Genomic DNA, 14,943 nt, shown 5'->3' on the forward strand with positions numbered 1-14,943 from the left:
ACATTTTGTTTAGGTCATTGCATATTCATGCATGGGAAAAATATAAGACACCCAGGCCCCACATTTAAAAGGCAACTGGATGTAGAAATGCAGAAACGTAGAAGATCAGAGGAGGAGTAGGCCATTTGACCATCAAGCCTGCTCCACCATTCAATATGATCATAGCTGATCATCAAGCTCAATACTGCATTCCCAGCACTTTATTCTCTGCATCCGTTTAGCATCAGAACCTCTGCTCATGATCCTCAGCATCCCTGAAGATGTTAAAGACTAGGCATAAAGAGACATCACACTTGCCTCAACAAAAGGCTGTCCAGGTGATAAGAGAAGTGCATTTCTATGGTAATATGTGGCCATCCCAACGTATAAAGGCAGTCTGAATAGAAGTGACTTCAGAAGCCAGCCTCCTGTGAACAGCCCAAAGAATCTGACTCCAGTGTCTCAGGAGGATGAATGATTGGCTGCACTCTGAACACAAGGTTCCCTCAAATCTTCACTGCAGCTCCAGCATAGCACTGCTAGCATCATAGTGACACTGCTTCACTCACAGCTGTCAGAGTTCACCAGCTGTCAGAAAATTCCACTAGTCATCTTCCTGGTTTAAAACAACTGTTTTTGTTGGCCGGTGAGAGATTTCAGGAGCCAACAGGAAGGAACTGTTGACTGCAACTGTACAATCCCCCAGATCTTCTTCCAAGGCTTTGAGATGAGCAATGTTATGAGGGTAAGTTATTGGAGAGAATTTATTTTATAATGCAAACTAAATCATAGAATAGAATCGCAGAAACCCTACAGAGTGGAAACAAACCATTCAGCCCAGCGAGTCCGCACTAACCCTCCGAAGCACATCCCACCCAGATCCACCCCCTGTAAACCTGCATTTCCCATGGCTAATCCACCTAAACTGCAATCCCTGGACACTGTGGGCAATTTAGCATTGACAATCCACCTAACCTGCACATATTTGGACTATGGAAGGAAACCCAAACAGGCATGAGGAGAATGTGCAAATTTCACACGGACAGTCACCTGAGGGCAGAATCAAACCCAAATCCCTGATGCTGTGAGGCAGCAGTGCTAACCTCTGAGTACTGTGCTGCCTCTTATTAATGTTCTGTTCCTTTGACTCTTTTTCAATTAGCCACATGTAAAGTCACCGTAGTCCCATAGGGCCATTGCGTACACTCTCATTAGAGAGAGAGATGACTGGTGGTGGTGTAAGTTGAAGGTTGCCACACCACGGGTAAGGGGTGTGATACAGAAGGCTGGGTTTTCATGGAAAGCATGATAGAAATCAATTATATATTTATTTTTCATTGCATTAGAAAATGTGATTTACATTTTTAAACATCATAACCTGGTTCAGATTCACTAACAGCACCTAATTTTTTTTTCACGAAAGAAACATTTTACAAGATCATGTAGTTCTCCCCTATGAATAACCTGATTTGAAATGACTAAAAATAATTTAGCTGAGGTGACTAGAAAGCTCATGTGTAGACCAGGCTATGATTTCCTTTTTTTTAGGCCCTGGTTTTTTTACGATCAGGTTTAGGACCTGGCACCTCATCCTACCCCAATAACTGCACTTTGATGTTGTTCGGCTAGTAGTTGCCAAGGACTGCCTTCAGGCACAGTATTAACGAAGGAAAACAAACTGTACAGAACCATTTATTGGTGTCATGGTGTGCACCAGTTAGTTTTTGTGTAGTAAATTTAACATATTTTCAAAAGGAACCGATTTGTTCATTGGATGTTTTTGGTCGTTGAAAACTCGCTGTTATCATTATCTGCAGATGGCTAATTTTGTGGATCAGGCTATCTTCAGTGAAATTGATTTTTATGTAAATATTAAAGGTAGTGGGAATTCGATTTACCTACTTGACATAACTGTTAATTAAGATTTCCTAATCTGTTGTGTTGATGCAGTTGATTTCATTTGGTTACACACTCAAGGCTAGCATAAACCAGTAGAAGGGTTTGACCCAGATCTGACATTTTGTTAGTGTTATTTTCTCTGTTTCTATTATAACTTGTTGTGCTAATTATTATAGATTTTGTCAATGCAAAATCAACCTGATTATATAATAACCATAAGGTTCCCAGAATAGCTCAACATTATTAACTTAGTCACTGGTATTTCTACTTGTTCAGGCATTTGCACAAAATGAAAATGAGACAACTCACCCTTGTTTAATTACATTTCTATATATTAAATTGTCTGCTTTATCTTTAATTACTTAAATTAATGTTGCAACCTTTGCTTAGGTCTTGTTGTGAGCTTTGTATCTGTGTCCAGAGATGCGTATTTCAGCTAAATTTAGATTGTATAATATGAGTGTAATTGTGTGCCATTATTTATTTTGCAAATGCTAATCCCTGGAGCCAAGTGATCACCTCCTTATTTGCAGAACTTAACGTGATTAGACTGTCACTTACATTGTAGAGGGGATACTCCACAGTGATGTGATGCATTGTTTGCGTCTTAACACAAGTGCATAAAGGATTGGCATTGAGATCCCAGGGATAGAGGCTGGCTGCACATAGGCCCTGGCTTACACTGAACATCTTTAGCAATGACCACTCACATTTAGCAGACAGGATCTGTCTCAAAGACCTTGTTAATATCTTCCCATATATCTCACTCATTAATCCAAAGGATGTCTGCTGGTAGATTTTGCTCCATATGAGGCACTGAAGTGGAAGTGGACAATAGGTGGGTTGAACAGGTCATTACAGAGCGGCAAATGAGGTGCAGCACAGATGGCTTTAACCAGTTTGTGGGTTTTTGTCAGCCAGCAGACAGGTGGGTTTAATGTTCACTGAGGCTCCATGGGGAAGCAATCGTCCCAGCAGACTGAAATCTTCAAAACAAATTAACTCTACTCTGAGTTATAAAACCCAGTCACCTCTGATTTACCAGTCCCAACAACTAGCAACCCTCTGCTTTTATGCAATGGATCATGTTCTTCAAATCTTAAACTCAGTGTTGAGGTGCTATTGGATACCAAACAAAGCTCATTGGATATGTTGTCACCCAATTGTGTAAATAAATTCCTTGGATACACAATCAGTGCTGTTTGGTCAGCTCTATAACTTTTAATTAAATAATTTTGATAAACTCATGAATATGTTTTGGAATGGTAGCATTTTACTTTATGTAGGTACAGAAGGATCTGTGCATGTGAGACAGACAATGAGGCCCAAAGTTTTACCACAACAGAGCATCTGTATCATAGCCACAATGTTGAAAGTGGCCAGAAATTGCAAGTCCTGACAAGGAAACAGCACTTCCCTTTTTTTTAAGAGGGGTGGGAGTAGAGTCAAGTTAGGTTTCACTCATGCTGATTTGAGGGAGGCATACACTGAAGGATGATTTTGGTGTCCTGTAATGGGAATGCAGAATGTGCACATTACAGCTGCCAACAGCAGCTTTGAACATACATTTATTCATGAGATATGGGCACCACTGCTTGGACCAGAATTGATTCTTCATCCTTACTTACCCTTGATAAATTGCAGGGGGGCCAACTTCTTGAATTATTGCATTCTTTGAACTTCAGTACTGTCAGGAAAAGGGTTTCAGGATTGAAATCAGAGGCAGTGAAAGAATGTTGATTTTATACAGAATGGTTTATGGCTTGAAGGGGAGCCTGCAGAAGGTGGTGTCACAAGACTCAAGATGGCACCAACACCAGGTGACTCTTTGCAAACTTCCTACAGTAGATTTATTCTAACATTTACTGTAACTGCTCCACACTTTTAAATCTAAATTCTAAGTCTGCAAAAAATACTAATAATGTTCCTTTAAATATCTTGTTAATATTGATCTTGCTTCACACACCTCCTGTGCAGTATGATCTGTATGCCTCACTACCTAAATACTCTATGTTCTGTATGTCCTTGCTTACTATGATTTGCCTGTAATGCTCATAAACAAAGCTTTTCACTGTACCTAGGTACATATGACCACAATAAATCAAATCAAATTTTCAGCCTTTGTTCTTCCAGGTGGCATAGATTATGGGTTTGGAAGATCCAGTCAAAGGAACATTTCAATGATGTATTATCATATTCCAGTGTAATTATATTCATTATGGTTGCTGCAGATGCATCATTCACAGAATTAGGAGGGTCCTTATGCAAGTGCAAATTGATGAAACATAAAAATGTGTTTATTTATGCAAGGAATGGAAAGATATGGACCAAGGGCAGGCAGAAGGGAATGGTTTAACTTGGCTCATTGTTCAGAACAACATCATGGGCCACAGGACCCCTTCCTGTGCTGTGCTGTTCTATGTTCTACACTGGGATCTTTGGAGACTGAATGGTGATATGAAACCATAGAGCAGAAAGCAATGGCATTTACATAAGGACATACAGACAACCTTTTGGAACTGAAACAACTCAACAGACTACAAACCTTTTGCAACATTGGCATGAAAAGAAACTTCCTTAATGCTTCTGTGCATGGAAAGATTCAGACTTCAGTTGACAGAATGCAGTCCTGTAGTCATGGAGTCAAACAGACCCTTCGGTCCAACCTGTCCATGCCAACCAGATATCCCAACTCAATCTAGTCCCACCTGCCAGCACCCAGCCCATATCCCTCCAAACCCTTCCTATTCATATACCCATCCAAATGCCTTTTAAATGTTGCAATTGTACCAGCCTCCACCACATCCTCTGGCAGCTCATTCCATACACGTACCACCCTCTGCGTGAAAATGTTGCCCCTTAGGTCTCTTTTATATCTTTCCCCTCTCACCCTAAACCTATGCCCTTTAGTTCTGGACTCCCCCACCCCTGGGAAAAGACTTTGTCTATTTATCCTATCCATGCCCCTCATGATTTTGTAAACCTCCATAAGGTCACCCCTCAGCCTCCAACACTCCAGGGAAAATACCCCCAGCCTGTTCAGCCTCTCCCTATCGCTCAAATCCTCTAACCCTGGCAACATCCTTGTAAATCTTTTCTGAACCCTTTCAAATTTCACAACATCTTTCCGATAGGAAGGGGACCAGATGGGCAAGGTACAGGTCACAGTGGATGCACTCTCAAAGGCAGCAGTGGGTCACACAGGAAAAAGGTCTTGTAGGAGAAGTAGAGTCTTATTCTACATTAATAACTAAGACTTTCCCAGCAACTAAGGAAAAACTCAGACAAATGAGCTCAAAAATATGTCGATGAGGCACAAAGATTAGAAAACCCTATCAGCAAGAGTGGTTGAAATAAAATGCAGCAGCTGAAAAGATGCCTCAAGCAGAAACAATACTTGAATATCATGGAAGATTTATTGGTGTACAATCATAGAATAGATATATTCAAAAGCATTGCAAATAGAAATCCAATGTAAACTCCATAGGGGACATCTAGGAATAATGTAGAGCAAGAGTGCATCAAACAGTGTGGTGGCCAGGAATTTGAAAAATATACAGGCTTATATTTTGATGTGCCAAATACAGCTGAATGCCTGCACAATCAGTAATTTCATCAGGCTTTCCAGAATATCCCGGGAAAAGACTGGCAACAGGTTTGTTCAGCTTTACAAGGAAGATATATTTCATCCGAGTCAAATGTTAGACAAGATGAAGTAGTAAGACTTCATTCAACCATGTCAGATTCAGTGACCAAAGTAGTAAAAAACATCCTTGAAATATACAGTTCCCCTGAAAAATTATTATTGCCCAATGGACATCAATTCATAAACAAGGATTTCAGAAAATTCACTTCAGAGACAGGTATCAACTAGGTGACATTGAATGAAGAGGTGAAAGAGCAGTCAAAACTCTGAAGTGACTGATGTATAACAATCCAGTCTGGGAATGAGCTTTCTTCAGTTGCTAAGCAACGTCATTGAATAATGGATACTCAACATCAGAATTGTTAATGAGGAGAAGGTTAAAAACAGATGCACCAGTTCTATAAAACAACCTCAAGTTAAATGTAGTCTCTCAACACAATGAGAATGTAAAACAGTTAGAGAAAAGCCACAGCAAAAAGACTTTGAGGTACAGGACCAAAATCTGTCAACGTTAACGCCAAGACAGGAAGACATGTCAGCAGAAGAAAATTAAGATTAATCAATATATTATCAGATCACCCAAAGGGACATTCATGATGGACAGGAAGCATTGATCTTATTTGAGCCAAAAAGTGAAACCAAAATGTTGATTACAGGACATGGCGCAACCATACATATATTAAATTAGACAGTGTAAAGACTGATACAACTGTATCAGAAACAGTACAATGCTATCACCCAAATGTTGATCAAACTATGTCAGAACATCTGCAGTTCAGATCATCTCAACCTAAGAGATTTGGATCTTGGTGGAGAGTTCGTGGTGGCGGGGGTGGCAGCTGCTCATTATGGTGATAATGTCAGTAATGGTAAAAATTGCATTAATTATTACAAAACTATCAAAGTAAATGTAAATAAACTATTGGAATAATGTAGACCAAGTGGAGATGAACCTTCGGGGAAGAAATTGTCTTGAGGTTCACTTAAAACATGATGTAACTGATCACTTGATCCCAAATAACTAAGGGAAAGTCTTGTTTGACAAATCTGATCAACGTTTTTGAGAAGGTAACCATGAGTATTGAGGGTAATATATTTGTAGTGGTCTAGGTGGACTTTAACAACACTTTTGATAAGTCCCTTCAAATATTCTGGTCAACAATATAAGAGCCCCTGGGAGCCAAGGCAAAGTGGCACGGTGGATCCAAAATTGGTGGAAAGGCAGGAACCAGAGGGTGATGGTAGAGGGATGTTTCTGTGTCTAACATTTGTTTCTCGTGATGTTTCACAAGGCTTGGTGCTGAGGCCCATGCTGTTTATGGTGTACTTCAATGATTTGGATTTAAATGTAGGAGTACGATGAAGACCATTGTAGATGATATAGAAATTGATAGGGTGAAATAATGAGGAGAATAGCTTTAAACTGCAGAAGGATATCAAAGGACTGATTTGGGTGGGAGGAAGAAGCAAATATAATTCAACCCGGAGAAGTGTGGGGTAATAATCTTGAGAGTGCTATCAAGGAAAGAGATTACACAATGAATAAAAGGACTCAAAAGAGTGAGAGGGACATTGGTGTGCATATCCACAGATCCCTGAAAGTAGCAGGGTAAGTAGATAAGTGGTTCAGAAGACATTTGAGATACTTGACTTTGTTAGCTGAGGCACAGACTATAAGAGCAAGCTGGTTATGCTGGAACTGTAGGCCACAACTGAGGCCTGTATGCAGTTCTAGTCACTGCACCACAGGAGGGGTTTACTGCACTAGACAGGGTACAGAGGAGACTTACCAGGATACTACCTGGGCTCAGGGTCTGAGATATGAGGAAGGATTTGTTAGGCTAGTGTTGTTTTCTTTGATGCAACAAAGTTGAGAGGAAACTTGTAGAGGTCGACAAGATTATGTGGGGCATAGATGGGGTGGATTGGAAGCCACTTATTACATTAGAAGAGGGATCAATAACTCGAGGGCAATGAAAGAAAGTAAGAGGCAGAAAGCTAAGAGAAACATTGAGGACAATTTTGTTCTTTCACTGAGGGCTGGTGGAAATGTGGAACTCATTGCCTGAAAGGTTTGGTGAGTCAGAAACTCTCAACATTCCAGCAGTATTTGGATATTCAGTTGCATTATCATAGCCTCTATGGGCCAGAAGGTTGAAAATAAGATTACTGTAGCTAGATCTTTGTTAACCAACATGGAGACATTGGGCTGAATGGTCTCCTTCTGTGTTGGAAACATCTGAGTCTGAGAGAAGATACAAGATTTGAAGGGGCAAGTAAAGGGAAAGGTCTTAGACACCACCTGAGAGCTGGGTTTGTTCACTTATTTACAATTATAAAGAAAGGAATGTTGCAATACATAAGGTTTTGGACAGCATTCGAGGTAAAGAGAAGGAGCCTTGGACAGTGTACATGTAAATATCCATAATCCATAACCCTTCAGAATGGTATCTGTACTGTTTTGCAGGTTAGATAAAGCATTCACTTTCAGAATATTAGCAAGCTGCTCTTCTTATGAAAGGTTACCTCAAAATCTTTGAGGCAGCTTTTGTGGTTGACAGCATCTGTCCTTTAATTTGTTGAAGTTTTGCATGTATCTCAGATGCAAACAGAAGATGCAAATCTAGCTAAAATGTGAATTTAACCAACGTATCCAACTGGTTGTTGACCATGCAAACTATGGCAAGATGTTTAGTCTGCATTTTGACCCTCCATTTATTCACCAGTGGAATTGATCACATGTGAAAACTAGCCTGAAGTGAGGTCTACATGATCTAGTAAATAGGAGCTCAAGGAAATTGAACTAGAAATTGGGTCTTGAGCCTCATCAGAAGTGATACTGGTGAGCACAGGCCATCATTCAGGCATTCCAATTCAACTTGCTGTTCACAACCTTCCCAAAATGAGTCCTCATGCACTGCGCTGACCCACAGGTAAATCCTGTGAGCAGAAGGAGGGTGAGGAACAAGCTGTAGTACTGCTATTCAACCAAGAAGAAAACACTGCTCTTTGTGACCTCACATTAAAGCGAAATGCAAAACTTGCCATTTTCGTCATACACAACCATTGGCAATCCCTTTTGTCAGTTGGTTAATCCAAAAAACAAGTACACTATGCCCAGTAAGGCTGTTCTCCTCCAGATGGGAAATGTGCAATTGTACTTAGAAATTGATCCCACCATTTAGCGCCTCACAATGTGCACTTGTAATCAATAAAAAAAAACTTGAGTTGGGGATTAATTTGTCCCTACGTCTTTAAAAAGGTGGACCATTTTAGAAGGTTGAAAATATTTTCAAATAAGATATCAAGAGTAAAACATATTTAAATGTTGTATATGCTCATTTCTTTCATTTATGGGGTGGTATATTCAAGTTGATTTTTATTTTATTGTCATATCTATCTTGTTACAAAATACAGTTAAAAATGTTGTATAGTATTGCCACTCTTCAGCACCAATTTGAAACCCAGAAAAATAAACCAAAACATAAAATAAAAAGGCAGAAAAATTTTGTACCTTAATACAGAGGACAGGTGAGGTGAGAAGTGTCCGTGAATTTCCTGGCCCTAGTTACATGGCTGACACAGGCCCAGGAACTCAAACAGGAACTCATCCTGGTATTGGAGGAGAAAAACAGGAATGACTTTGCTAGCCTGAAAACACGATGGTCTTGTGGCTTACTATGCCCAGAGATTGTAGGGGATGGATATTAGATTAGTCAATTAATTTAATCACTTTTGAGTTTCCCAACAACAACCCACAAACTTTCCAGTCCATAATGACTCCCATTCACAAGGCCATTGCTGTATTTCTTTAGGCTTGATAGGACACTGCAAAGATGATCATGAAAATAAACAGGAGTGGCCAGGAGTGATCCTCCCATTTCTATTTTATAGTTACAGCGGACTAGCATACAAAAGAAAAGTAGGGTCACTTCTGTGAGCTCTGGAAGTTTCACAGAAATTCAGAAACAGCACTGTTCAGCTACAATTATTTTCTACTTCCATTTCTACATGCTTGTATCTGTGTATTCTCCAAACAGCAAAGTGGAAAATCTCATTTTATGTCTCATCCAACAGCAGATTATGTTTTAATACACTAAACTAAAGGTAGGAACATGCTGATGAAGGAGAATGGATATGGAGGGTTCCTGATAGTCCAAAGGGAGCTGAGATCAGTTCTCAGCTTACTTTTGTTGGCTTCTTTTTCTCTAGTTGTGCCTGACCTGGCTTTCACCCGAACCAATTGTAATTTTCCAGCAACTTGCCCAATAAGACCTAACACTTTCTGCCTTCCAGCTTCAACCTTCATTCCAAACCTCTTCCTTAAAAATGTCACAATCATTCAGTACTCCCACATCACTGTTTCCATTTCTTAGGATATTGAACTTCCAGCTCCCAAGTCCACTCCCTCACCACTACTCCTGGATTCTGAACTCTGTTCTGTATTCTTGCATCCTCTTTCAGAGCCCTCCAACCATAGGATCCTGAGAAGTAATGCCCGCACTTGCAGATGTCACGCCATTCCCACTACTCCTGGATCCTGTAGTGTTACAGCAGGGTCTGGAAGTAGTAATACCACTTGGGAAGGAACATACAAACCAAGCAGTATTATTGTTAAAATCAACTGTTGAAAATATGTACCATTATCTCAGTCGCTCAGGTTAACGTACATGTTTATCTTTTACTTTTGTTAATTTTGTTACTCTTTTAGCTTGCAGGCATGGATTCTATAAACCTTTTGCTGGAAACACCAAATGCTCCAAATGTCCTCCACATAGCTTCACTCATGAAGATGCCTCACAAGTGTGTAAATGTGACAAAGGTTACTACAGGGCAGAAAAAGACCCACCAACAATGGCTTGTACCAGTAAGTAATTAAAACTATCTGATGTTTCAACAAATATCACAATTGGATTCTGGATGCTATTTGCAACTAAAGATAGGAAACCATACTAATAGAAACCGATGAATGTATTAACTGTTTCACATTTTACAGAGACTTTGTTCAGTTGAACTCATAACCATACATAATAGAAATCTACATTCCTAGATCTATTACTTCCTATGAGAATAATACTACTTTTTCTTCAATGTCAGTTATGTCTTGGACTGGTGCAGAATAGAGTGGTCTGGTTTAAATTTTTGTCCCATACATGGGAGTCTTCTGCTGCAATGGCAAAACAGCCTAAAATGGCCTCTGTTATGGAATGTATGGTACTCGGCATTAATGAATGGACAGGCATCACATTGCTGAGGTCTTCTCCTGCCGCAAAGTGGATGTGGGGAAAGGTGGTGACTGCATCTCTTTGTACCAGCCCTGTTTCATTTCCAGTCACATCGGCAGTTCTGATATAAAGACAGCATCACCTCTGAACAATCTCAATGTGCCTTAGCACGTGATGGCAGCAGTGGTGGACTGTTCTTTCAGTGAAACTTCCTAAATCCTATCTATCTCAATTGATTAGATTAGATTAGATTAGATTACTTACAGTGTGGAAACAGGCCCTTTGGCCCAACAAGTCCACACCGCCCCGCCGAAGCGTACCCACCCATACCCCTACATCTACATCTACATCGACATCGACCCCTTACCTAACACTACGGGCAATTTAGCATGGCCAATTCACCTGACCTGCACATCTTTGGACTGTGGGAGGAAACCGGAGCACCCGGAGGAAACCCACGCAGACACGGGGAGAACGTGCAAACTCCACACAGTCAGTCGCCTGAGGCGGGAATTGAACCCGGGTCTCCAGCGCTGTGAGGCACAATATACAAAGAGGTTAGTAGCATAAGTCCTGAAGGAAGGACCAAAGTAGAAGTACTGGCATGCTTGCGGGCTCAGTCAACACTGTGATTTTTATATTAGATTACTTACAGTGTGGAAACAGGCCCTTCGGCCCAACAAGTCCACCTTCCAGAATTGTTCGGCCAGATGCTCAGTACATGGTAAGCGAGCTGTGGTGGGAATATGCTCATAAAACCCCAAGTCCAAACCACAGGAGGAGGCAAACAAAAGGTTGGTGGAAATGAACACAATGAATTAATTCACACACTTAGTCATTTCAGAATATAGGAAAGCCTTCAGAAGTGGAGAAATCTTTTTTGAAACCCAAGCCCTTAGACCATGAGAGTGATCCCAAGTTCTCTCAGCGGGTAGGGTGACATTTTTAATCAATACTGTACCACCTTGAACTTTGCTTCCATACATGATAATGACACGATTAATGTGTTTTTCTATGCAATTGGCAACATTGCTGATGTATTTCTTGCTCAACTCAGGATACTGTGAAGAAGTGGCAATATATGAAGATGTAATTAAGGTAATAAATGCCTACTTCATTCTTAGATGTAATACAATTATTGACAACATTAGGTTTAATGAGTGCATCCAGGAGCCTGGAGGGAGTATGGATTATTTTATAAATAGCCTCTATCGATTTAGTAGACCGCTGTTACTTTCAGATCCTATACGGTAGTTATCTGAGACCATGTAATAGTCCTCATCCTGAATGAGGCAATATCTGAGCTTTTACAACCTTGAGAGGACTGTATGTCATCTACAGATGTTTAGATATCCCAGCAGACTGGAAGTCCCTTTTATAGGGTGACAGAGAATTTGCCTGGGAGCCCACAAATGAGCCTGTCAGTTTATTTTCCACAAGCCAGCAAGGCAATGTGTAAATCAAGTAATGCAAGGAGGGCACAGTCACAACCATTGCTGTTTGTTCATGATGTGATCAGCTGGAAAACTTCTGGCATTTAACGCAGTGTACCACATCTGCACAAAAAGCATCATTTTAGAATTACATGCAGGAGTAGCAGAAGTCCCACAGCGAGACAAAATGGTAGAAACAAATCATAGTAAATTCTTCCTAGCCAAGACTGTGATGATTTTTATTTTGGGCAAAGTAATAGAACTCAAAACTGACTTAGATGTTTTTGATATTGTCAAAGAGACACATTTTAAATTGAATAGCAAGGCCAGTGTCTTCAACCCTCTAATTTCTGACTGAGATGTGCAGGAGGTATTTCCATGATTGTTAAGATGAACAGTGAGGCACATGTTGTAATGGACACTTGTGTGTGAACAGTCTGCATGTTATTTCTCATCAGCGGTATGTGGAAGCTTATTCACCCTGAGTCCTAGATTAGAGTGGTGGTGGAAAAGCACAGCAGGTCAGACAGCATCCGAGGAGCAGGAAAATCAATGTTTCAGGCAAAACCCTTCCTTTGTCACTTTCTCTTCCAGGTGCTAACAGTTTTCCTCCTGAGTCCACTTTTCATTGTCCCCTCTTCTCTGTACTTACTTTTAGGTCAGCATTCTGGTTCACCCAGACTGTAGCAGTCATGCCCACTTTCACTCCCAGCCTGCTCAAGGTTCCGCCTTCCTACCAATTGAACATAAGCTACCGATGTCCCTTCTTCCTTAGGATGAGCTGAGAACAGAGTCCAGGAGAGATTTTCTTGGGGTGAACAAGGAGATGAGGATATGGAGTTTAAAAAAATGCTAGTAGTTAAATATTTAGAGACCTGTTACTTGGAAATGATAACGATTTAAAGAGATGGAATGAAAGACTTAATGAAAGGTATACGATAAGAGTTAAATCCCATTATGCTAACAAATGAGTCATCATTGGTGCATGAAGGTAGATACATCTCTCCCTGTATAACCACGATAGTTGTCTACTTAGACAGTGGGGTTACGGGGTTAGGGGCATCACTGTTGCCAGTACCATAAAGCAGCACCCTGACTTGATCACACCCTGACTGAGCAAGTCTAGATGTGGTCCGTTATCGAATGAAGTGTCAATGCTGCTTGATTCAGTATATGGCTTGTTTGAGGGCATCTACCTTGTTTAGCATGTTGGAAAGGATTTTTTTTCACATTGTCATTTTTGGAATATGGCTTCATGTTTTTTGTTTTTATTTAGTATTTATTACCAAGCCATAATCATCCAGAGGATAGTTAACAGTCAATTATATTGTTGTGGGTCCAGTCTCAGACTGGCCTGACTTATTAAGGACTGCAGATTACTTTCCCTAAAGAACACAAGTAAACCCAGAAGGGGTTTTACCACAACCAGCAATGGTTACATGGTTTCCATTATTTGTTAGATTTTTATTCCAGATTATATTGAATTCAAATACCACCATCTGCCATAGTGGGCTTTGGACCCATGGCCCCAGAAGCATTCATCTAAAGTTCTGCATTACTACTCCAGTACTACTCCACTGATAAGGCTTTTCTCATCACTCTGTTTGCCTGTAATTGGCTGTCGAGGAAGTCTAGTATTGATTAGTTGCTCTGATTATTGCTACTGAGTCTGCTCTGACAACTCATCAACTTTCCATTTTTCCTTCTTCTTCAGCACTGGCTAGGTTCCTCAATAAGTAGCTGGCAAATGATTACCTTCACGTGTAAATATCATGACTGGGTTCTGGTTGCTTTTGACAGATGGGGACTGGAAACCATACTAGTGCATGCTCATGAACATTTAGTAACTGTTTACAGAGAGACAGTTCAGAAAGATACCATTGGAACCCTTTTCCTTCAGATCTAAATTTCATGTTCTCTGACATTATTACTGATGAGCTCTGGCTCTAACTCTAACAGTTATTAACCCCTATGGCACAAACCTGACTTTAAGCTCTATATAACCATGTATCAAAGTAGTTAAAGTGGTTTAGCTGTATCACAGATAGAAAAGAAGCACAACCTGGAATTCAGGTCAGAAACTAAATGCAATACTGTGTAGATTAGAATGAATTTACACTTTAATTAAGTAGATGCAATTTAAGTATTTTATGTCTTTAAACATGTACTGTGCTCACCAAAATAAGAGATATAATCCTGTGGGATGGCAAAATTTTGTTTTAATACACAGGAAAATGTCCTTCTCTTTTAAGGTGTGATTTATTTAAGGTCTCCCTAAGCATATAAATGTAATAATAATTATCGTCAGATTGTGAACAATTTTGAGTTTGAACTTTCAAACACCAGGTTCAAAATTGAGATTGTGATGTGCATTTTTGGGGGCATTATATCCATGGGTTTGCTTTCAATCACATCATTGTCAACTGGAATAAACCACTACGAGTCAAAAGAGCCATTGTTTGCCTAATGTTGTCCTCAAATTCTCCTCCTCATAAATTATCTCAAAGGTCTAGGGGGAAATCTTCTCTCAGGTGGTAGCCTGAGGGCAGGTGAAGCACTGAGTCAGGTGAAATGGTGGAAAACCAATCCTACCATCTTCTCACTGCTACCAGAATAAGCACAGCACCAAAATACACAGGAGTGTAGTGGACAAGCAGGTCCATCTTTGAAATCTACCAGAGTACCAAAGAAAGTTGAACCATGGGGACAACAAGTTGGAGAAATTCACTGGTGTAAGTAGAATGAACAGAAACATGACGTC

General features: G+C 40.2%; 1 protein-coding gene across 2 annotated transcripts in view; it reads left to right on the plus strand.

Annotated features, from left to right (window-relative positions):
- The window catches only part of epha6 (eph receptor A6), a 695,995-nt gene that overhangs the window by 366,433 nt on the left and 314,619 nt on the right, over nucleotides 1-14,943 (plus strand). For both annotated transcript variants that reach the window (XM_072585079.1, XM_072585081.1), the window contains one exon: nucleotides 10,236-10,391. In XM_072585079.1, the coding sequence (XP_072441180.1) occupies nucleotides 10,236-10,391 (156 nt within the window). The remainder of the gene's footprint in view (nucleotides 1-10,235; nucleotides 10,392-14,943) is intronic.

The sequence above is a fragment of the Chiloscyllium punctatum genome, chromosome 15, assembly GCF_047496795.1.
Source record: "Chiloscyllium punctatum isolate Juve2018m chromosome 15, sChiPun1.3, whole genome shotgun sequence".
NCBI classification, from domain to species: domain Eukaryota; kingdom Metazoa; phylum Chordata; class Chondrichthyes; order Orectolobiformes; family Hemiscylliidae; genus Chiloscyllium; species Chiloscyllium punctatum.